The sequence below is a fragment of the Aythya marila genome (genome assembly GCF_965140915.1).
Source record: "Aythya marila genome assembly, chromosome: 3".
NCBI classification, from domain to species: Eukaryota; Metazoa; Chordata; class Aves; order Anseriformes; family Anatidae; genus Aythya; species Aythya marila.
This window is the reverse complement of record NC_139044.1, coordinates 41,594,717-41,620,862: the sequence shown is the minus strand read 5'-3', so window position 1 is coordinate 41,620,862 and position 26,146 is coordinate 41,594,717. Positions and strand designations below refer to the sequence as shown.

Below are 26,146 nucleotides of genomic sequence, written 5' to 3'. Positions count from 1 at the left end.
TAGCCTCATCTTACCCATTTAAGCATTGGGAAGTGAAGCAGCAGCTCTCTGCTCCAGCCAGAAGCCTATTCCTGTTCCCGGTGTTTCGGTTCACAGAACCGCAGGATTAGGAGGGACTTTAAGGGGTCACCTAGACCATCTAGCGGCCACAGCCAAACACATATGTCTCCTGATAGATGTTTGTCTGAATTCCTTAATGTCTCTAATGGTGGAGACTCCACAACCTCCCCCAGGCAAAGCTCCAGGTGTGTTGCCCTTTGTACCCTGCACGCCTGAATTAAATGCACTAAAGTGAGAGGAACTTCTCATATCACTGAGCTCTATGGCAAAAGCTCACCGAGGCACTTTGAAGTTTAAAAATTGATGTCCTGTTTGCAGAAGTGATCTAGGCCATTAAGAGCCACAAATAATTAACTCTGCAAAGAAATGGTAGGCTTAGTGCCTCTGCAAACTGCAATACTTATTCATTAGTACTGTCTGCAGGGTTATGGTAACAACAAATAAAAATACTGTGCAGAAAGGCAGAGTTATTGTTGTTGTGGGAATGGTAACTTTTACATTTAACCAGTATCTTAATTGCAACATTGCCTTGAAAGACAGATTTGCATTTACAAAGGAGATTGTAAATATAAATAATAGAAAGCTAGTCAAGATCACTTCGGTAATAACTGTGTACATAAACTGAATCCTGCTTAGTTAACTGCTTTCCATTTTGCAAAGCTTAATTGGTACTTTCATCAAGAGTAAAGTTATCACTGCACAAAATATATGACCAAAGGGAAACTCGTTGAAATATAATCTTAGTTGTTAGATGTTTTGCTAAATAACGTTATATGTACATTCCTGCAATTCATACCTACAACGGAGATGAAAACCAATTTTCTGTTGTGAAATTCCGTAAATTTGCTACAAATCACTCCAAGTGCTCTGATGGATCAAAACTTTTTAAAGTGTTTTCCTCTTGTAAATAGCCAATTTAAAGCTCTCCTTTTGGGAGTTGTTCTGGCTTCACTTCTCTCTGTTCAAGACTCCCATTTATATTTCTTAACTCTAAACAAAAGCATAGCTACTCAATGCAGCATATAATTCAGTATATCACAGCAAAGAGCAAAGGGGAAAAAAATCACCTGAGGGGGAAAAAAAATATACTCTCTGTGAGATGAAAGGGACAAAGACTTAAACTTATATATCTAATAAGCAGCACAAAGTAAATTCTTCAGTACATCTGAACTAAAAGCACCCAACTCTTTTTCCACAATTTTGGTTGGAAGGGAAGGAAGAAATGAAAAGCTTGTCTCTGAAAATGGTTTACATACCAATAAAATTTAACTGATCAAATTTAATTATTTTTTTAATAGTCATTTTCCCATGTTACATCAATATTCTAACTGAATTAGACCTTAAAGTGAGATGTTTTATTTCAGAAAATCTTCTCTGTGACAACGGTCATAGCCCTGGAAAGGGCACTGAAACATTTTCTGAAGTATTTTAGCATTGATGAACATACTTATAAAACACAGTGGAAATGTAAAAAAAATGTAAAAAAGGAGAGTGCTTTTCAGTCCCACAGTGAAAAACATACACAGAAATAGTAAAATCCAGCTTCTGAAATGCAATAAGTAAATAAATCAGGACAGTTGCAACAGGAATTAGCTCACTGACATGAATTTGTATCTGAGATACTAACTGGAAGCAACTGAGGAAGTACTTAATATTTTAGAGCTCAATCAGCAATATGCCCAACACTTTACAAAACCAGCTTCTGTATACATAAAAGTCTACCCAAGCTGAAGGGAGTATGCCAGCCATACCATTTCTTTCCAGACGTGTCAGAAGTCGGTGCTCTGAACTGTCGAAGTATGTGACTAGGTGAGAAGTGGGCAAGCACAAATAAAGCAGTCTGAGTCAGAACTTGGTTTCCCAGTTTCAAATCCCATACAGTCAAAAACCAGAGAAAGCTAGATTCCCCAGGAGGTGATTTAAGCATTTTCGCATTTTAAAATACAAGCTACCTGGAAACTTCACACCTTGTTCAAACACTGTAGCTAAATTATATACATGAAAAGGAATTTGAGAATAAAGAAGAATAAATTTATAAAGGATATGAGGTATTGCAAAGAGCTGAGCAAAAACATGGAATGACGACCCCCACGCAATCTGCCAGGGAGCGATGTACGTCATGATGAACTGTAACTTTTGCAGTAGGTCCCACAGCTGGAAAAAAAAAAAAAAGTGACATTTTAGGCACTGAGGTAAATTTTAACTAATAATATCTGAAAATAACACATCTTTTAAAACTGTGCAGCAGAATGAACGTGAAATAGCTTATATTGCATTATCTTTCATTGGCATTACAGCCTTACTTTAGTAAGGTACAAAAACCTATTCTTCATTTGAAATTCACACTTACAATTAGGTATATTCTTAACCACCATACTGAAGTACCAGATTACCTTTCTGCAAAAACATGTCTGTTTTCATTGGGAAAACACGTTTCCTACTACTTTGAATAGGCCAACAGGTTCTGATTTTTGCTGCATATATCACATTGCCAGGAAGAGACTCCCGTATTACAGAAGAGACCCCAGGAGAAAGTGGATATAGAAAAAAAAAGAAGCTCGAAGTGTGATGTATGTGGCTCTGCACATGGAAACTAGGCACATTTCTCTCAAACACAAGAATTTTATTTGTTGAATCAGTAGGAGATGCTATCTCTATCTGAGCATATGCTTGGCATTAACCATGAATTGTAGCTGCATTTTCAAGATCAAACCATCCTACCATAAACATGCTGCACTAACGTGATTTTTTATTGTGGCACTGGACAAATTGGAAAACATTGAATTTGCTTTTGCTTCCTGTAAAATATGCTTGGTGCTGCAACTAGCAGCTTCTGATTCAAGAATGATGTGTACTTATTTCCTGGAATACATTTTTCTTTTCTGCCAGCTCTCTTGGCATCAGGCCAGAACAGATCTTTTGTCTTGCCTGCACTGGGCTATCAGATTCATATTGCAGTGCGGGTTCCTGACATGCTGTTGGGAAAGATTTGGCCATCAATAGTCATTAGTGCTCAAGACACACACAAGTTGAGAATGAACCAGGAGTACACGCAATATTTCATGCTCGCATAGCAAATACACACTGAATTTCTCGTAATAAATCTTCTAACCGAGTTAATGAAAAATAAGACATTGCCAGTATCCCGAAAGACACTGAAGATATGTCAATACTGGTATATTAAACACTTCCAGGCAACACACCCAGACATGGGTATTGTGTACATTCTTAAACTGGTAGAAAGGTCCCTAAGCAAGGTTTTGGGCCAGTCCAGCCAGCACTCTTCAAGCAATTCCCAGGCACGGTTTGGAATGAAACTCCTCCGTGGTTCACATCCAGTTGGCAGCTCTGTACCTCCACCTGCACACAAGCTGGGAGAGTTGACTAGCACGGACACAAGCTTCTCCATGACAGCTGCCTCAGCAGCACAACACGGTCCTAAGCACAATTTATTCACTACCGTGTTGACAGCCAGCGAGGATACACCTTCACTGGTTAACTCATTTCATCTGCCTCTAAGTTTCCACCCCCAACGTAACGCTTGACCATCTGTATCCACATCAGTAACGCACTTATAAGATGTTTCCCTGAGCTTCCCTACCAATTCTGTTGTAAATAATTGCAAATGAACTGGGAGGGTGGCACAGAATGACTAATCGCATTAAAATGTTTTGGTCTTTGTGTCACCGAACAATTGCACAGGCAGAGCACACTCCAGTTTTAACTGATAAACCTTCCAGTTGCAGTGGACGCAGTGCTTCTCCTGTATTCTGTGCTTTGGCACAACTCAAAGTAGGTAAAATATGCAAAAATACAGTTTCTGTTAACTCTGCACAAGCATATTATTTAAAACCACCAAAGCTCAGATAAAAACTAGCTGCATGATCTCTTCAAGGCACTGCCTGGTTACCCCTGCTTAATTTAACTATGAGAAATTCATATCTTGTCAACTTTGTTTTCTCAAAAATACTACATGTGACTCAAAAACTACAACATCAGATAAAGTGGGCAAGTAAAACTGAACCGAAACTAGAACTGACTCGTATTTATTTGAACCCTGTTTAGGAGGTTGGAGGATTGCTTTGCATTGTTTCTTTTTTATTTATCTGAAATGTCTGAATGAACAGCTGGGAGAAAAGTTATATCCACTAACAATTTAAGTGAAGGGCTGAAAAAGCTAATGACTGAAGTGAAACCTCAAAAATTCAGAACTGCTGCATAACCCAGCACAGTTCTGCCCACTACAGATCAAAATCACAAAGTCATAAATCACCCCAGCTGTGCTCAAAGCTCAGGGTTCATCAAAAGGTTTTCAAACCTCAAATAAAATGCAGGTTTTGCATTTGCTAGGAAACCAAATCCAGAAGGAGACCCTCCTGGCTTCTTGTTCCATTACATCATTTTCATCGTTCTTTAATATTTACAAATTCTTGCAAAATAGGCCATGGAGCCTAAACTTCCCCGCTGCTTACAGCAAGCCCTACTATTTCTTCATTCACCACTGCTTGAACTTGCTGTTGTTTCCTTCAGCATTTGCCTCTGAGCTACTGCTTCTACAAAACAGGCGACTGAGCTTGTTTTCATTCGCAAGAACGTGCATGTAAGAACACTCGAGTGAACCTCTCTTGTTTTTTGAGAGCCTTGTGACACTGCACCTAGGGGCCTGGAAATGTGTGATTTTCAAGCTATTGCTTTCATTAAGAGTTGTCAAGTGCCTCTAGTACTTCTTAAATTACTGTTGCCAGGGCATGCTCTGCAAAACACCTTAAAGGAAACTTGCCATCACCATTTTACATATCTAAATATATTTACTAAAGGTAATGTCATATAGAGACTACAGCACAGAGATTTAGGAAGGCGGGATTTGGGTTTACTTTCTCTCCCTTTTTTTCTTTTTCCTAGAAACATATGAAAAAATATTGCTCCTTAGCAGTTTTAGCCAATTCACTACATATTTTCTTCTCTTTCTGATACAGGAACTCCAAGGATCTACAAAGTGCTATGGCTTTACTCACAGAAAAACAGAAGCTGCTAAAGTTTGCCTACATAAATACAAGGAAGCTAATCCTCAGAAACAGCTGTAGTTGAAATAAGTGAATGACTAGCCGCATTTTGGTCTTCAGTAATCATAAGACATTAGTACATATATAAGAGGAAAGCCTTCAACACCTTTTAAATTGTCAGAACCAATTAAAATTAGAAAGGGTTAGGAAAGCCAAACCCATCTGGAGTTGAATTTGAATTGAGTGAGGATGGTAAAAGGGCAACAGGAAGGATTTCTACACAGCTATCCGCAGTAACAGGAAGACCAGGGAAAGCATGGACCCACTGCTGAATGAGGCAGGGGACCTGGTGAAGGACAAGGTACTCAGTGTCTTCTTTGCTTTGGTCTTTACTAGGACGACTTCAGGAATCCCTTTGCAGCTAACAACCCAGGGATGAGTGGTGTCACAGGTTGAGGAGAGCAATCATTTCACCCTCTATTCAACACTTGTGAGACCATATCTGGAATGCTGTGCCCACTTCTGGGCTCCCCAGTACAATACAGACATGGAGCTACTGGGTCGTGTCCAGTGAAGGGCCCTGAAGATGGTTAAGGGACTGGAGGATATCACGTATGAGAAAAGGCTAAGAGAGCTGGGATTGGTTAGCCTCAAGAAAATAAGGATCCTTGTGAAGGCAACGTGTATAAATGTATGATGCAGGGGACTAAAGAAGGTGGAGCCATACTCCTCTCAGTGATGCCTGTGACAGGACCAACAGGCAGCAGGCACAAACTGAGATATAGGAAATGGAACACGTGAAGACTTTCCACTGTGAGGGTGGCTGCACATTAGAAGAGGCTGCCAAGAGAAGTAGTGGGATTTCCAACCTTGGAAATATTCAAAACTCAGCTGGACACAGCTCTGAGCAATCTACTGTAGCTGAACCTGCTTTTAAGCAGCTGGGTTGGACAAGACGAACTTCAGAAGTACCTTGTAGCCTCAACCATTCTGTGATTCTGTGAATCATGAAATTTATGCTCAGTAAAGTTTGTTCTGAATGAGGGTAATAACTTGCTCTTGATAGATGTAAAGTATATTTTCAAACAGTGCTAGTTACAAAAGGGGGAAGCTTCCCATTTGAAGGGAAAACGTTAAAAAAATCTGTGCCAAGTTTTTCCCATCTTCATAACCTCCTTAAACACATATAAAACACTAATTTTTCTTTGAGACCTCTACATCCCAGTTTAGGATGATTTATCAGTGGATATTTATATTGCACTTTCTTAGAACTTCAATGTTTTCTACAGTTCATTAAGCAGAAAAAATGATATATTTTTTTAGGGTATAAAGTTCTAATGCTCCTAGATACCTCTACTCATATGACAGTTTTGCACTCTAAACAGTTTTTAAGTCTTTGATAAAGAGTTTAAATTATCAGTATACTTAGTGAATTTAAACTACCACTTTCTTACTACTGTCAAGTGAAAATGCAGAATATGCATCTGCCTTTTATATTTATTTTATACGGACACAACACATTTTATCATCTTAATCATCCTTAAGTCTTCTGTGCGTTCTGATGCCTCTACAGAATGTTAGTGCATAAACTAGTTTTCTATGTGTCTATACAAAAAGTAGAAGCAAAGACTAATTTTTTAAGTATTTCTTTTAAATCTGGTTATTCTTACTTAACCAAACTTAAATAATACTACAAATTAGGAACGTGACTTGAAATTAATATTAAAAAAAAGATTTGGGAGTCGGAAACACCACTAAAATGTCATCTCCTTTTCCCAGTTTGTTGTATCTCAATGATCTAGACAGAGATTAACAGCTGAATTTAAAAGACACTGAATGTGAGATGGAGACTATGCAATGCCTTCAGCCTTTGGCAGCCTGTCTATCTGTCTAGCATCTGTTAGGACTCTGTGTGGGCAGACTCCTTGGCAATACTGGGACTAAATAATGCATAAACATTAAAATTTTCTTGCTAAGCTTGAATTTTGCTGTGTTTTAAAGAAGTATATGCACACATTGGTTTTAAACAAAAAATAACTGTCATACACATATGGCTCCATGCGCTGTATGCAACACAAAAATGAGAGATTAAAAAAAAAAAACAATTATTCATCACTTTGAGAAGTTATTTCTTTATATTCCTGTTTAGATCCTAAGAACTTGAGCCTTGAACTAAGATATTCAGATACTGAGGGCCGGGTGTGTGTGGGGGGGAACTACGACACAGGCATTTAATTTTTCACGTTAAACTAATTCCAGTCAGTTGGTAGCTGGAGTAGTCTTGGAAGTAAATTCTGATATCTACTGGTACATTTTCTTTATTTGCATTTATATGCATATTTATGTCAATAAAATTTAAGATATATTAAAATTGAAACATTATAAGTATGCACATGTTAATGGATATGAAATTAAACTTGGGTGAAATAATTTTATTCTAGTTTGCGGGTTTGCTTTGCAGATCATTGACTTTCTAGTTTTCATTTAATGCTATTTGAAACACTTTTCACCTACAAAATCCTAAAAAACAAGATTTACTAGAAATATTAAATCTTTTTAATGCTTGTGCATAAATCATTATGACATTTTATTGGTGTATTTGAATAGAGCTAAGTTTGAATCTATGACAAATTCTTTCCAGACTGTCTTTATTTGCTTCTGCTTACAGACATTTGAAGCCTTTATATTGTGGAATTTCAACATCGTTGTCTAATGCAACATATATAAGAGGATGAAATTATAATCAGTCCAAGGCTCCGATACCAAATCTTGTAGGATTATACTCCTGAAACACAGTGTTCAGCACCTCACATCAATGGTATACAAAACAGGTATGTTTTAAACAGGTGGAGTAACAAGTCTCTGAAGCCTTAAATTTTAAGTTAAATGTTAAACATCAGGCATAAATATGATGAGGATTATGACAATATGAAGATGATAAGACATACCAGCCCTGGATATGCTCATGGCAGAGGCTGCTGCTTCCAACATTGTCAGCTAACAGCAAAAGCCCAGGGAAGGAGACTGTGGTACTAAAAGAAACCACCTCCCCTGTTTCCCAAGACGGGCAAAAAAGGACAAGATCACAGATAATCAGCTTAATTTGCAGGGGACTGAACAAGTGAACTAAATCATCCAGGAGCTGTACCGATCCAGCTTTTTCAGTGAAGCCTTCACAGGCACGGCTGCAACTTTCTAGAGATTTCCTTTAGATAACGTAGACATAAAAATGCACAGAGTTGTGTGTTGAAGCACCAGATACTCAAGATTTCTCTCTCAGTGCTTGCATCAACAGATACAGCACAAGGCTCTAACAGCATGAATGTAAATGAGTATTGTCCTCAATATGTAGTGAGCCAGACAGATCCAGGGAGCAGGTGTACATCCTCCTGCACCCGAGACTGTTTGTCCTAATCTAAAAGAAAAACACACCCAAAAAATAAAAAAAGGAGAGAAAATTAAACTGGGGAATAGCACTGAGTAAAGGCTAACAAAGAGGTCAGTGACAGAACACTGAATGAAAAATCAATTAAACCACTTCTCCAGTATTCAAAGGAAACATGAACTGTACAATGCTCAAGAGAGTTAAGGAGTCTACAGAAAATACCACTGGGATTATCCTGTCAAATATCAGATATAGCCTTGGGTATTTTACTCAGCAGAAAGTGTCTTAACAGGGTTTATATACCAGATATCAAAAGTTGAGGAAACAGCTGTGAGCAAAGAAGGTGCAGCTGATTAAGACACTGGATTTCAGGATGCCTGGATGGCAAGAAATGGATTAAAATACGAATTAACAACTTAATGCCAGAAGCTTTGAAGTGAAACATCAGATTTAGAGTAGGATGGAAAATCAGAAGGAGACAGAAAAAAGAGTGAGGCTTTTGACTTATAAGTAGCACCTAAATCCACTGGAACACTCAGACAAACCAAGAGTTTTGTTGCCGCAAAGGTTAATTACCTTAACAAAGCACTAAGAAGGTCAATGCACTTGGCAGTGCTTTCTCATAAAATGAAGGAAAATAAGATGACATGCATAATTTCTTCCCTGTCCAAGGGACTGTGCTGCAGATGTTGAGCTCTTACAGAGTTAAGCTTGATCAACACGTCTGGCAGGTTGCTACAAGCCGGTGTCTTAGCTAGAGTTACTTTGACATTCAGATGATCTTTCATAAATATGTGACATTGGATACTATGGCAAAAAGAAGCATACAGAAAGAGAAAAGTTTGTATAAAATACAAAGTGAATAAAAAAATGTACTCCTTATTAGCTGGAAAATGTATTCTGGGAAGGAAGAAGAAACATCAGACAGGGAAATTGTATTCTTAAGTGAGCTCAGCAGGGGTAACAGTATTTAGGCAAATGAATTCAGTGTTAATGAAGGCAAATTTAACAAGCTCTGGTTCTTTGATTATTTTGCCTTATGCATGAAGACAAATTCAGAGCCCTCAGTGGATTTGACTATCAGAAAATATAAGGTGATTTCATATTTTAGTATTGCTAATTAGTTCATCCACACACACAAATTAAGAGGCCATTAGACTGCCTGCCAGTAGCATACAAGGCACTGAAAGAGATATATTCCTATACATTAGAGGGTTAATGGCAGTGGGTCTTATCATTCCCTTCAGGATGGGTGTAGTAGATGTAAGCTCGGCGTGGTTCCTTCTCTGGGGTTTAAAGGAAGTTGAATGGATTTGTCAAAAACTGATATTCTGAAGTGCAGAATTCAACAGGTTGAATATCTCAGTTGTGCTCTACACATGAAAGATACAGGTAAAAGAACCAACTCACCACAGCCTGGCATACAGGAACCTCCAATATGCTGCTTTTTGCTCTGAGCTGTGAGCAGACAGGCAAAAAACTACAAAAACACCCACAGAGATCGCCAGAAGCAACCACACAGTTTACAGGGCAACCAACGCTGATTGCAATGGCAATGCCAGCTTAGATGCTTACAGATTGAGGGGATCAGAACAGCACTTATGATCTTGGCATAAGTGCTATTCTTGCAGCAGCTATTTCCATCCTTGAAGTCCTGTATCATGAAGTTCAACTTGAATAGCTAAGAAGTTGCATGCTGAAACCCACTGTCAGGCACATAAAATCCAATTACAGTACAGAAGAGAGGCAAGATGATCAGCTTGCTCCAGGCCTAGATGGGTGCTGCAGACCTAGTGCTGGCCTACGTGAATGGCTGTAGCACAGGTGTAAGAAACTCAAATATTTTCAAAGTGGATTGTAAACCTGCTCCATCCATTTGTACTGGCAATCTGGTATGAAATACTAGACAAGATGACTTTATCAAGCCAAAAAGGTATCTGTGTAGCATAGCATGAAATACGCGGGCAGTTTCTTTAACCAACTAGATCATGTAAGAAAGCGAATGCAGGGAAGAGGCACTCCAGTCAATAGAACTTATAATACTTTTTGTCTGCTGATGGGGATTCTCCCTCTGTATTAAAATATGGCAAGAATTTGAAGTTCTCAATCTGTGTTACTGGAGAAGGACCACTTTTTTCCATTTACATGCATGTAGATCTTTTCTATGGCTCTAAGAAAGATATAGCTGCAGGAAAAATGGAAACAGGTTGATTTCCCAGTGTCCCCATTCAGGTAAGTTAGATAATGCTACAGGCTCAAGATTCAAACTGCTCACCTATGCAAGTTTCCTTGAAAAGGATTCACCCATACAGCCAGACCACTATGAACAGTAGAGTGACATCTACTTTGGTAGCAATACCCCAACATTCCTAAGCTGTTTTAAGAACCCAGCTAAGTCCATCTGAGAGCTTGCTGGTGTCCAGTTTGCCCTGAGCTTGTGAATCTTAATTTACGGGGAAGCAGCATCGACTGATCCTTGGGTACCACCTTGTTTTAAGACATGGTGACTCTTTCAGTGGACCACTTTGTTACTTCTTGCAGGTGTCCATCCACAGGCATGAGGGATGCTGCTGTTTCCTTGTTGCTATGGTCAGCATTGCCTAGGAAGTCTGCAACTGCAGAAAAGTAAACCAGACGCTGTTTTTTTGTTTTTTGTTTTTTTTTTTTAAATTGCAGACAGGCAACTATGTACACTGCTGGATATTACAACTGAGGGAGAGTTGGCCTTAGTTTGTACACTGCCAGATACAAACATCACAAAGAAAGAAGTGGATATGTCTCTTCTTTCCTCCCCAGCCATTTCTCTCTTTGCTTCCTCAAATCAACATTGGCACCAATCGAGGCTCCAAAAGTAGTTCAGGAAGACAGCATCACACTTCTCCACCAACAAGAGTTAAAAGATGCACACGGCACTGGATGAAATGCAAAGCTGGATCTTTAGAACACAGAAGAGAGTTGGGGACAAGCCTTGCCCTAGGCATTTTTGTTAACACTTAACCAGTTCCAAACCAATATCCTGGCTGTTCTAAAATTATTTGCATTGAGTTCTAAATCACACTTCACAATACCTCTTCATTCTTGACTTCAACAGCTGTTATTCCAGACATCTTTTAAAAGCAGCTCACACAGTTACCAAGGAGGGCAGTGCTGGGCACATTCCTTTTATTATTATTTTTTAAATTGCATTGAAGAAAGATGGACTTGGTGAGTTATATCACACTTCATATGCTCTCCCTTTTGTGTGTGTTATGTATGTTAGAATTTTTCCTCAGTAGAAATCAGAGATCCATCTTTTCACCATTTTAAGAAAAGTCCATCTTTCCACCATGTATTCACTGTGTATTCTTCCATATCCCCTAACTGGTTAATATTCCCATGGTTTCTACCCTACTATAGAAAAAAAAATATTACTGTTAGGTGTCTACAAAGAAACTTCCTAAGTCCCGGTATAGATTCCATCTTCAATGTGCCTTGTGAAGAATATATTCGCAATTACGTGTGGTTTTCCTGTTTCACCTAGTATGAACATACTTATTAAACTTCACACTGATACTATAGCATCTTCTCAAAAGACCAAGAGAACAACTGGCTTATATCAGAAGTTTACATGGAATCATGAAGACCACAAAGACTGTCTCAATTATCCAGTTCAATTTCCCATGGAGTATACATACAGTTTTTGAATGAACTATCACATTTTTAAAAAGACCAATTAGCTCTGATTTAAAGACTATAGACAATGGGAATTTCAGACAGGAGAATCGCAGGCTGTAGCCAACAAGACAAACCGTGGGTGGCTACATGGAATGTCCTGAAATAAGAAAGATTGAGAAGTCTTGTTCCACTTGATTTGAAAGCTGTAATCATTATTAAAAATAAAGTCTTTTCTAAATGTTTATCTTGCTCCCTTCCTACAGTAATTTGAAAGACAAAATAGCATACTCAACATATGGCTAATGAACTTCTAGCATTAATTTTTCACATTCTGAAAACTGGTCAGAACGTGAACAGCTGTTCCAAAAAAAAGTGAATTAATCATGTGGTATTAATAATCATGTTAAAATAGACCAAAAATTTATGTTGGTTAAAAAAGCCTCAGGAATAGAACTGAATAGACTCTCTTGTTCTCTCTATCACCCCAGTGTGGGTGGTTTGGATATTTGCAAACGGATAGTCTCAGTGCCGTGATTCGGACTTCCATGCCTCAACTTCTTCAGAGGGCAATATGCTCATTTGGAGCATCTGATTTTACTAAAGTACATTAAATCAACTGCACAATGGGGAAAATGAGAGAAGCACAATCAGATATTCAGAAATATCCCAGCCAACATTATTAGCAGAGTTTTATTCAACACAATCTGCTTCAAGATTCACTAGCACAGTTGTGAATGTCTGTTGAATTTAGACACTTTCTCCAGTGGCTGGCAGAAGAAAATAAATGCTTACTGCTGCATTGCTCTGACAGCATGCAAATAATTTTTTTTTTTTTTTTGCGGGGTAACCATGCTGAAAAATTGCCATCACTATGATTAAAGTATAGCACTTGTAGGGTTCCATGACTCTGATGGTAGGAAGTTGACACTTTCAACAAGCAAGCAGATAAGAGCCATGATTGTGTGATAACTTCTGCATAGCCAAAGGTGAAGACAACAGAAACTATTCTGGTTCTTGTCTTTATCTTTTTAAAAATAGCTTCAAACATAAAAATGACTGAACTACAGATGGACAGAATTTGTGAAGGCCTGTAATGCTTTTAGCTACAGATCTGGATGCAGTTTGCTCAGTGCCTATAGTATGGAATACACGTATCATCTTTATCCTCAAGTGAGCATATCCTTTTAAAAAGTTCCACAATATTGAGCTAATAAAGGCTCAGACCTTAATTACAGTAAAGAAAATATGTTCTTTACGATTTGAAATTAATAGGACTTTAATTGCTATCATCTGCTATGCTATTTTTCAGATTGGCTTTAATGATCACTGTGAAACAGTGCGTGTGCTTTTGTAATATAAATAATTCAACCACTTAATTTCATTTTTTTTAAAATGGAGCATGGAAAGTCCCCTTGATGAACTAATGACCTGCAAAATTTCAGATTTAATGAGATATGGAGAAGATGACAGATCAATGCTAAAACTGCGTTTTAAAAACACATCTCTACTAGGTTGAAAGCCTGTATTAGAAAGTAGCAGTTATTCCAGCACACATCTCTACTCAATTTGGTATGCATCCTTCATTATCTCATTCCTATTGCTATAACTTTCCTTTGTACAGTGAACAGTAGATCCAGACTAACGAAGCAACTCCAAAAAAAAACACACGACCAACACTGAAAAGCCTCTATGTCTCTCTCTTCCAAAAAATATATAATAGCCCACACCAGTATTTTATGATACGCTCACAAGGTCAACATTTTCAAAAGAATTAATGTATTCTGAAACTTCCAAGTCCGATGCTCATTTTTTGATTCCCTAAGGAGGTTTTTGGAGAATTAGGTTTAGGGCTATATAAGTTGTTAACTGGACACAGGGTGTCTGTTGAAGCACATAATCAACAACCTGCTTTGGTGGTAAAAATGCACACACACCCTTTCCCTAGGGAACACAGTAGAGCAACAAGTACTTGAAAAACTGCCACAACACAAACAAGTTCTGCATCCCTTTCACGGCTCATCTTCCCTCAGAGGTAAGAAGCTTAAAAGTTACTCTGACCCTATTTTAGGATCACACAGTATGTGGTGGGGAGTGGTTCTTTCTAAAGCGGTGCTTCTTAAAAGATGGTTGTGAAGCTCTTCTTGCTCCTTTTCTTCCTCACTTCATCCCTTAGTCCCTGCCTTCTCACCCTAGCACAGAGGTGGTGCAGCAGAGCAACAGTACAGGACTGAGGATTGGAGGCTTTAAGAAGGTGAAGCTGCTGCTGGACAGTGGCCCAAGGAAAAAAAAAAAAAGAAAGGCCATGATGACTCACAACCTTACTGTTAGTCCTCCCTTCCCCTCCTACCTTCCAGCAGCACAGAAATAAGTGAGGAGAAAGCCTTCAATTTCTGCTTTGCACTTTGCCTGAGTGACTGGGAACCACCAACGTAACACCAATAAACTGGGCTTTTCCTCAGGAAGGCTGAAACTTCGTGTGGGTGGGAGCAGCAGTGTTAGCTGATGCTCCTTGTAGAGAAGGGCTCAATACATCTACGCATTGATAGGCATCTCCCACAGAACATACTACAGTCAATATGGAACCGCGCCTTTCTTCTCTCATAAAAGAAGTCATGTTAGCTGGGTCATACTCACACTTGTAGCAGGAATATTTTAGTGAAAGAAACCCACCAAACAAAATCAACAACAAAGGACAAGAAAAAAAAGCACCTCAGCAGAATTACCTCTGGACCGTATTGTATGTTACAACAATCAGGGACCAGAGAATTTAAAAGCTAAATGCAAAAGAATTGGTAAAAGCTTCAGGCCAGTCTTCAGTACTTTCTCATGTTTTATCTAGGTATCAGTTAAATCTACTTTTTCCAGTGAAACAGCATAGATAGTCAATCAAGGCAGGATATGATCCAAATGATGCAGAAAGTGTTTTTTTGTTGTTGGTTTGGTTTTATTGGTTTGTTTGTTTTGGAAGTTAATGCAACTAGAAAACATTCTATACTAGCCAAGGGTTAACAATGAGAAAGAGGAAGGAGCTTTGAGGTTAAGGTTAAGGGCAGCATTACAAAGATAACGCATAGAAACTAGGAAAAGAAAAATGTTAAGTCTGACATTAGGAAAACATTTATTATCCTGAGGATGATTATCTAGTGGAATAATTTCCCAGAGGAAGTTGTTGAGTTGAATACAAGAGGCATTCAAAGGAAACATAGATAAAAAAACACCCAGGCGATTGATCTGGAGGGCAGCCCTGCACTAATGACCCAAGAGGCTCTTTCCAACCCATTGAGGATTTTGCTCTTGAAAATGATAGTTATGAACTTCTGTAACAACATGTGAACAAAAAGTAAATGCAAAACACTGCACAAAACCAGAAGACATTTACCTGAAACCTTGGTTTTAGCTTACAGATTTTTTTCCCTCTATAATACCAGTAATCTGTGCCTATATATGTCTGCATCATTTCTGACAAATACCACCACATATTGATCAGCACAGTGACATTGAGAAGATAAATCAAAGCTATGAAATACATTTTTCCAAAGAAATGACAGAAAACTTGCCTTGTGAAACACAATGGACATCATGAAGAAATCCAGCAAGAAATTTTCTGAAATGTCTCTATAGTCAAATCGGAAGAAGATCACAGTAAAGCTCAAAGTAACAAACTGATTAATAGGATTACAGAATGAGGAACGGAGGAGTTTCATCCCAGCAACTGTTATCAGGATAATATCACAGCTGTAAGAAATACAGAAAGAAAAACCTAATCAAGTCAAAGTAATAAAAACATTGAATTATGAAGCTCTTAAATACAAATAGCTGCACCAGATGTGTTTCAGAGTGCTTTGTATATCTAAATCTACACATCTTATTGATTTCTGATGTTAATCCTGTGTTCTCTTAATAATCACATTACCCATCTGCAACTTTTTATTTTATCACACACTTGTAATCTGTGATAAAGAAATAATTATGTACCAAAAGAAGAGTATTGGCTACTAAAATCCAAGAACCTAAAAAGGCTATACTATATACAGCTCTTAAAATAAAATTTGTTTCGGAATTTATCTTCATTATTCCATTAATCCATTGCTGTAATTTAAGAAAACATCTTGAACCCACTCCAATTTTTATGACTAGAAATTTAACTTGATCACAGTTTATAAATATTCTCCTATTACATACTATGCCTAAATTATGGATAGAAACACCCATGGATATGAGATGCTTGAAATCTTTAATATTGTTGTTTTGCAGGTCATCTAGTCTATATAGTAATTCCTTCATCAGATTAAAAGAAATTGTGCATTGTACCTATATGTTGTAAAACTCATGCAATCTGCATTTCATTCTACTTTATTAGACAGTGAACTTAAGCTGAGAATGCTAAGTACTAAGTGACCATACAGAAAACCATGAAGCTCTCCAAAAATTAAAGTGCTTTCTACTGCATCTCCAAGACAATAATGTTCCTTTTTTTACTACCCAGAAAACTACACAATAAAAAAAGGTAGTAGAATTAAATGAGAAGAAAAGATGGAGGTAATGTGTTAGCACACCTTAAATTTAGAAAACCATTCCAGTCTCTGTATATATATATCAGAACTCTGAGACTTGAGGTTGTTTTTTAGTTTTGTTTTTAAGATACTTTACAGAATTAGAAAGATGATCTTAGCAATTTTGATCTCTTGATAATTACAGCCCACTTAGGGGGTTACACACTAGGAAGGTCTCAGACATTAGTTTTAGATCACCCGGGTAGAATCAAAACCAAAGGCAATGCACTTTGGCTCCTCCTTCAGTGTGAGGGGAGAATCAGGCAACAAGCAAATGTCTAAAGTTAGCCTAGAGGAAATCCTAGAGGAAATCACCAGGATGGTGATGGGTTTGAACACACTGCCCCGTCTTAACCCACACTGACCTAAAACTGCAGGTGTGGAAACTTTGTCTCCTTCTGTTCCTTTCTGCACAGTTAAGCGTTTTTGCTCATTCTTGAAGGTAACTGACCGTGGCTGTATTCTTTCAATAGGGCGGTTGTGACACCACACTTTCCTGCAGCACCCTGCTGTCTAGAATACTTGCATGGGAAGGAAAGAACCCAAATCCATCCACTTTCCAGCCCTGGAGGAATTGAGACCTGCATTCCATCCTCCAAAGTACCCTCAACTCCTGCTGCATCTGTTTAAAGGCTTTTTGTCACCAGAAATGCAGAGTAAGATTCCACATCTTTGTTGGCAAGCACTCCCCTGAGCTGCAACACAGTACTGGGCTCCACACAGTAAACACTGGCATGGTCCTGTATTTTTATCTAACAACCACTAGAAGACACGGTGATAGGGTTTCAAGCAGGAATTGGAACCCATGATTCCTCACCATTACAAGAACTTCCTTCCCAGCAAAGCAGGAGGAATCAGGAGCAAACCTTCCATAGCCTCCACTTTCCTGGCAGGAGCTCAGCAGCTGGACTTTGGTTAAATGAAGTAGGCAACACCGACTGCGCCACCAAGGTCTTTAAAAGGAAGGAAACAGAAGCAGTATTTTGTGACCCCAATCCTGATCACATGTTGGGCAACACCTCTCAGCTCAAAACCTTTGGGTGTTTGCTTCCTAGTCAGGGTAAGGTAAAAGTTATTTATTCAGAAAGCTCCAGGCACGTTCAGAAGTACACCTTGAGCCTCCTAATGAACCATCAAGTCAAGTTCAGGAGTATTTAGTGATATTAGGCATCCCCAGGGCTTTCTGGCACTTGAACAAGTACATTCGGTTTGCAGTTTTACATGTTGATGCCTAAAAGCTGAATTGGATCTATTCCTGAAAAGACAACATAAACTTAATAGACATGTACAAGTAACTCCCTGTGAATTGAGAGCCAGATGACTTCTCCTATGTAAATTAAACACAAATACAAATACTTTTGGGGAGATGTGTTGTGTTTTGATGCTGGTAAAAATAGATGGGGATTTTAATGAATACTGAGTGACTTCATAAAGTAGGCCACATATTTGCAAAATGCACAGGAGGTTCTCCTCCATCCTGCTGCGAACCAGGAGAATACCTGCTGCCATGACTGACATTTGATGGGTCAGAAAGCTCCAAACAGGTTTTCATCATTCTAGGAAGGCTCTCAGCCTGTGCATTTCCAGGTTGATCTCACGTGGCATTTATTCATTATTGTGTATTTTCCTTAATGAAGATACAAGTTTCTCTGAGTGCAGGTCATTCTAATGAATCACCAGGACTTCACTCTTTGAATGAATTACCAAGCTGACCTTATTTCTCGCCTTGTCAAAGCTGCGGTTTTAAATTTTCCCCGAATTCCTGAAGGGCTAACCTAGTGCCTAAATCGAACAGATTCTGAAGTCACCAGAATCCATCCCAATGTGTCACGTGCAAACCATTTGGATCTTATGTTTCGCAGAAAGAATAAAATTCTTACAACGTGGAAGAATTTTCACATGGAAATTTTAGAGATGATAGAGCAAAAAGATGACTTTTTCCTTACCAAATCTGTTAACACCTGGAAAATTTCACAAAAAGGACATTTATAAAATAATGCTCTCAAGGGGTAACAGGTAACAAGTTGCTCATTATCCCTCTTCTTTAAAGATACTGTCGCACAAGATGCCTTTCCCGGTGCCTTAACTCCCAGTAGAGAGAAAGCGGGAGAGAGAGAATGAGAAATAAGGGCTTATTTCTGAACTCTCTGTGGCAGGTAACATGAGAAGGCATTTCAGCTTGTCAGCATGAATCCCACTAATAACCAGCACATTAGGGTCTCCAAAGTTGTAGCGAACTTCTGGCTGTGAAAGCAGCTGTGCTGCCTCTCCAAGAAGCAAACCACTTCAGTCCTTTTAATCATAAAACAAGATGAAACTTACTTTAAGAAATAGATTTGAATTGAGAAAAACTCCAAAATAAAATCAAACAAAACTTACCACATTGGGTATTTTCAGACACATAAAAGGAGAGTGCCTTCCCTTCTCTGCAGCATGATACAGTCTGATCCTCGGGTGGTAAATAAGTAAGGAGTGTTCCAACAAAAGAAAATAGCTATCTATATACTGAGGGTTATATTTTCTCTGTGTTAGCAACATGGCATATGAAGGACAAAGGAGAATCTAGGACTCCTTCAAGGGCTTACAGAGTTGAGGAGAAAGAGATAGGATCTGAGGACAAAGGTCTTGTGCGTGGCATTTACAAGCTAGTCTTAGTGGAACAAAACTAAAGAGGAGTGCGAGAGAAGGGGATACTGGGAGTGCTGCAACCTCAGTTACAAGAAAAAGAAGGAAAGACATGAAGATCAGCGTAGACAAAAAGCAGACAGAAAACTATGTGGCAACTTCCATCCTCTCCTGCCTCTGTGCTCCTATTACCAGAGGCAGCAGATCAGGAGAAAGCCAACAAGGGGCAGGAAAGGCAAGTTCTGTACCTTATGGACTAAAAAAAACAAGAGTTCATCTTCCTTGCAGTCCACTAATACAGTTGTCACATGGGTAAACATAGCCCAAACTGATTTGTACCACCAAGGTCAGCAGTAGTCTTGACACAGCAGCATTCACCCATGGGCTTTACTGTCTGAAAGGAGCTACAGCTCTATAGCTCTACCACTGTCAGCATAGGGTTTAGCTCCCTAAGTCAACAGCATCTCTTTGATTGAAGTCTGGGCATACCTGAGTGGAACTTCTTTGAAATTGCAGTCAGGAATTTTATTTTTACTGGCATGCTAAAAGGTAGATTTAAATCCAAGGTGATCACACATACACACAGAGGATGGGGAAGCAAAGGATTGTCATGTAATTCCCCTACAGGCTAAACAATCAGAGGCAGACAAATGTAATTGCTTTCTTTAATCTCAAGATTTTTGGACAGACTCACTACATCTGAAGGCTTCAGGGAGGTGATACTTTAAAGTGTAATTTAGCTTTGAGGAATGACTATGCAGAAATAGCACCTTTTAAACTCCACGTATTTGCTCTGTGCATGTATTCACTCACGTCTGCTAACTACTGAAAAATATCATTTTGATTATGTTTTAGTTTTCCCAGCCCTGCAGAACCAAATACAGTGATGGTCATCAACACAGACCTACCCTGAATAACACACCTAAACCCCTGAAGCACATCAACCTTAGAATCTCCCAAGGACAAAAAGGTCACTGGGGAACTACACAGCCCATCTGAGTGACCATTGAGAGTCTCTCTGGAAAAGCAGCTGTCTGGGAGGAATATATGGAAAAATCTGTTTAACAATCTATGCTAGTTTTAGCCACTATAAGCAGAGAATATATTTAAAAATATATATATAAAAAAATTAGTCCTTAAAGCTGTGTTATTCTTTAAGAGAAGAATAAGCAAAACATGCATTTGTACATTAATTTCTAAATCTAATTTTTAAAGTCAAAAATCTAAATTATTATTAATACTGAGGAACTTCTCCCTGCCCCAGCAGTTTTTCCTGGTACTGGAACTTTCCTTCCTGAACACAAGCTGTTTCTTTGTTTTTATCATCTGCATCACTGTCATTCTGATAAAAAGACTGCAGAAATTCTGCTCACTGGGGATACTGCAGTCACTAAGCCTGCTGAATATCTGCAGTAGGTAAGTCACCAACCAAAATATTTACCATAAAAGGCTGTCTCTGCAAGAATCATACTGTGAGTCCATGGATCACTTCTGCTTAATATCAGAGACAGACTTGGGAAAAAAAAAAAAAAAAAAAAAAAAAAAGTATATCCATATCTTTCTAAAACCACTTTTAATGCAGGACTACCTGCCATTCTACACTATTGAATATTTTATTCAGTTTAGTCTGACTTGAGTGGTGAAGCTGCCGATAATTCCTCTGGGAGGCTACGCCATAGTCTTAACAATCCTCAGTTAGGAAATGTTTCCTGATATCCAGCCTCGATTTCTCATTTTCATCTGATTAATTCTAGTTACCCCACTGTGTTTATACCCATCAGACACCTGCAGCCTAGTATAGATCGTCTTGCTTTTAATTGACATTTAGACATTCCATATATATCTATATATAGCTCTTTAATCTTTTAATTTCTCTGTCTCTCACTAGAGTCATGCCTTAGCATGTGCTATGGTAGCTTTTTTTTTTTTTTTTTCTTTTTCCGCAGAGCCAATGATTATTGTATACTGAACTAATACATTATTAGTTCAGGCACAAAGGAAAATTGTGAAAAGCAGACTTATTTAAGAAACAAATTTCATTTCTCAGTCTTTAGTGTAAATCTGAATAGTCTACTAATCACATGCCATGAGTTATAAGCAAATCAACTTACTGTGTACCAAGCTTCTTGTATTTACTAATTGAGAAAGCATCAATGGTGAGGGCATTCAATATTATAGCTGGATACAAGATGTATTTCTCAAAGCACTGAAGCCACACATAGAGTCTTTCAAACCACATCAAATGAGCAGCATCTGAAATAAAAAAATCAGATAACACACCATTTCATCAAATTATCTGCATTTTTGCACTGCAATACCATAGAAGTAACAATATGAGTTAGCTCATATTAATAAATACAATAAACCAACTAATTCATTACACAAAGAAATCCTCTTTTTTTTTTTTTTCCCCCAGAGAAATCATTTTTCTCTCCGAGTTTGGAGAGTATCTGTTTTGCTTTTTATAATCATATTCATGAGAAATGCTCAGAAACTATAAGAGGTGGCACATGCTAAATGGCAGATTCTACCTAATTCAATTACTAGTCACTGTATTAAATAGCACCTTTAGTAATGCAATGGTTCTGGAGAGGCCCTCTCCAGCTCTGGCTCTGACCAGGAACCTCATTTGAACTTTGCGCCTCTCTCTCCAACTGGCAAAATATTGTTTATTTGACTGCAAAGTATTACTGACCTCATTACTAAACACGCTTTGATATCTAAAGACTGAAGAAGTAATAGGAGCAAGACATTGTCACAGATGTTTCTCAAGACACTTTAAGAACAGCTGTTGTAATAACTATCTGCCAGGATCACATCACCCACCAGTAAAGAATATCTTTTTCTGCAGTAGACTTTTCTAACAAGATCACAGGTTTAATGGGAATATTAAATAAGAACAGAATGTTCTGTACAACTAAAGTGCTACGAGAACTTAGGTGAACTGAGTGCAGAACCACTTGTGTACTGAAAACAGTAGCATCTTTCTTCTTAACTGAACTCATCTACACAAGGTTATTGGAGAAACAGAGCAAACACAAAAAGGCAGAACCTGGTATTGACTCAGAAATAACAATGCCAGCTACTGAATCTCCAACACTTTTTCCTGCAGAAATGAAAATAATTATGTATACACACACACACAGCCACACACCACCTTCTCAATGACAAAGAACGACAACATGCTGACAGGCTACCTCCTAAGATTATACACACACAGTCAGATGCCTATTTTGGAACCTAGCTTTTATTCTCTATGCTCTCTCCTTCTCCTGATCTACAAATTGCTTTCAGAGCTCCTATGCTCTACAAAACTTCATCTGGCTGGCCAAAGCCAATTTCTGTGTAAGAACTTGAGCTTGAATAAAGAGATGTGCATATCAAATAGACCAAAAGGAAAGGTAGCCACAGGAGCAGAAAGACATGGCAAGGCATGTATGGACAACGCACAGAGAAAAGAATAGCAAATATTGAGGGGGCACCCAGGGAAAGAAGTGGATGGTTTGAAAATGGCTTAGATGAGTCTGTGGGGTATAAGAGCAGAAATGGGGAAGGAGGAGGAAACAATCTAAGAATCTTTTGCTTCAGGCCTTCTCACACAGTCTGTCGTTACTTTCTACACATCTGTTGTACCATAAGCTCACACATCTTAAGCTCAGCCTTTCTTCTTGCACTCATACAAAATAATAACAAGAAATATATCAGTTATCTCATAGGTGCATCATGAGAACTGTTCTGAAAATTGCCATATTGTGGAGGGCCTGAAAGTCCAAATAACTCGTCTGAAGTCTGTAAAACAAACCCAAGAATAAACTTGTGGAATTGTCATTACCAGCTGCTCATCTAATTGCTAGCAATCATTCATCCTTACCATAAGAACTGCACTTGTCAAAAATTAGGAAGCTGAAAATTAAATTATATGCTGTTAATAGTGCTAACAGAACCCTTGCTTTGTGTATTTGTCCTGTTACTGTTCACGCCTGAAAATATAGAATACAGTTCTTTTCCAACCTCCTTCTGCTATACACAAAGGTAACCTTTAAGTTCTGCTTCTACATTTTTCTTACAGGGTAAAAAAAAGAAGACAGCCTGTCAGACATATCTACCAAAGGGATTACACAACTTTTTCTCCTCAGCCTCTCATCTCAGAACATGGTAAAAAATCCTTTTCAGCAGCTCGAGGGACCAGGGAATAAATAAATAAATAGACAAAAAAAATAAATAAATTAAACTCTTGCTTTCTACACAGAAGACCATAGCATTCCAATAATATTTAAACCCCAAAGTGAGGAAATATAAATTATATAAAATGAGGACTGCAAAGGAAGCAGAAAAGCCTGCTGCCTGTAGCAGGTACCACGTGAAATGCATCTGATCTCAAAGTAGAAGGAAACCCATCTGTGGAGATCAATCTGGCATCTCTCTATGTAGACCTCAACCTTTTCAAAAGCTGAGTCATTGCATTTAGGAAAATAACGTTTTCTGACAAATGAAGACAGACTTAATAGGGGACAAAGCAAAGAAGACCTACAGTAATGTCTTATGATTAAGTTAATGCAACAACAAAACTTGGGTACACATCAGACTTCATGATTATCAAGGAGAGAAAGCCCCGAACAATGTTTTCAATTGGACATGAACCTTAAAAACATCTATATTTCTACTACGCTTTCCTTGCTGTATTGCAGTAAAAGTTAAAAGGCAACCTTCAATCGAGTCTCTGGGGTACCTTTTCATACCCAAGCCTTGTTTGGAAAGTAATCATTTTGAAAGACACAATTTTTAAAAGAAAATTTAAATCCTTAACGCGTATTTTTGCAGAGAGTGATCTGAACTCTTTTGTTGCCTAGCTGAACAGATTAAAGTCCCTCAGCAGACTGTGTTCTGACAACATTGTCTTCAAACACCTCAGGAACATATATTGAGAATGATTAAGGTACAGGATCCATCAAAAAATGACAAGCAAGCTTTTGGCTGGTAGCAAATACAAGATGAGAGCTGGGGGAAAATAACTGTCCTTCTCAAAGTATACTGTCTGCTCCTGGAAATAACTAAATCAGAACAGGAGATCAGACCCCAGTATACTAAAATATTTACATACACTGGTGTCAGGGCACCACTGCTGAAGCCAGCAGACAAACAAGAACAAGTCATCAAGAAATTTTCAGTTTCCTTCAATTTTTAAGTTCCTCTAAAAGTGTTACGATGGAAATTAAAACTAACTTGCATTATCCATGCTGTCCAAATGATGCATAATTGTAAGTCAAAAAGTAGAAATAATTCTACCTCAATTTCATTCATAATCTTTCAATTCAAACTTTTAAATTATTTGTAATGCCAGTGTATCAAGCAACACAAGTAACAGTATTGTAATGTAAAAGCAAAAAAAAAAAAGCAGATCAAATGATGGCTCATGAAAGGCCACTTAGAGCCAGCAAGATGTTTAAAGGACTGTTGTGTTTGGCATACAAGGAGAGGCTGAGAGAGCTGGGACTGTTTAGCCTTGAAAAGAAAAGGCTCATGGGACATCTTATCAAATATAAAACATAAATTATCCCCTCAGCCCTGTTCCTTCTGGATTTTTGTTTTTAAATCAAGACAAGCTGCAAGCCACTGCATCCATTGTTTAGATAAGATTTCATTACAAACCTCTCACTTCCCGTTGCCGGTGCTCTTTGCTTTTAAGTATGGGGTGGGAGATCCACAGCCAGGGGTGATGCTTGCGAAGCTGAGGAAGTATGTAATGTGTTACGAATCCCACAGTCCACGCTAAAGCGAACAGGACAATGCTGAGAAATGGCTGGGCCAAGTGAGAAAGAAAGAAAAACAGTTATAATTTGCAGATATGTAACAACATTTCCTAAAATGGTATTTCTGCGCACTTAGAAACTCATGTTCAAACTGACTACACAGGTGGATGTGTTTTGAAATATGTATTTTGCATGAACAATTGTTGAATTGTTGTTTTCTTTTCCCCCTAAATGGAGGAGAAAAGGTAAATGATTAGGTTTGTCCTTTCTGTCTCCCCTGTTGCATATCCTAAAAGAGGTGCAGATATGCAAAGGATTAAAGGAAGAAACACCAGATAAGTAATACTTTGCCTAATACAGATATCCACAATCTAATTGCACTGCAAATCAAAAAGCATTAAGTTATCATGGTCAGTAAATACACTTTCCCTAATTTCTCTTTCCACAATCTCTATTTCTTCCAGCTAAAGTATCCTGTGGTTTTGCATAAAAGAGATAATACCTTAGAAAAAAAATAAAGGACAGATACATACCCTTAATGATAGAAACACAGTGCTGGCACTGACAGCAAATGACAGAACAGCAGCCGCTGTGCAGACAATGAGATCCGATTTCAAAATTTCTTTCTGTGAAAATTATTTTATACAAAATTAGCAAGCCAATACTATTTCAACTAGGCAAAGTAAGTGACTTGCTTCCCAAGTACTCGCAGTCTGCATTGTGTTGAGGCTAATCTTCACTTCCTGATAAAGTTTTTTCTCCACTCTGCTTTGTGAAATTATTTCTTGGTATGCTACGTTTGTCAAAGTAACTATGTTTAAATTCATCGTGCCTACGTTTAAGATACATTTTAAAATCTGGTTTTAACACTGCAGAAATAAAAGTAATACATTTTCATACTGAGTCTGATCCTGTTTAAGGAATATAGTTCTTTCGCATTACAGTCTTTTGGTTTGGGAAATCAAAATTCTGGTTCCTTGACCTATTTGCAAGCAATACGATTGCTTCAGTTTTACTTTTTCTTGCATTACTGAAATGACTCATGCTGTTCTATAATGTTGCAATAAATATATTAACTTCTGTTTCTGATGTTCTAAAGTCACATGTCCCATTCTC

At 38.2% G+C, this 26,146-nt stretch overlaps 1 protein-coding gene across 1 annotated transcript in view; it reads right to left on the bottom strand.

Moving 5' to 3' along the window:
• Positions 1 to 26,146, bottom strand: part of PCNX2 (pecanex 2) — a 151,987-nt gene that overhangs the window by 52,084 nt on the left and 73,757 nt on the right. Inside the window, exons 18-22 of the mRNA XM_082757622.1 lie at positions 25,564 to 25,656; positions 24,930 to 25,080; positions 21,392 to 21,533; positions 15,660 to 15,837; positions 2,106 to 2,214 (exon numbers count right to left, since the gene is read on the bottom strand). Of these exons, the coding sequence (XP_082613748.1) occupies positions 2,106 to 2,214; positions 15,660 to 15,837; positions 21,392 to 21,533; positions 24,930 to 25,080; positions 25,564 to 25,656 (673 nt within the window). The remainder of the gene's footprint in view (positions 1 to 2,105; positions 2,215 to 15,659; positions 15,838 to 21,391; positions 21,534 to 24,929; positions 25,081 to 25,563; positions 25,657 to 26,146) is intronic.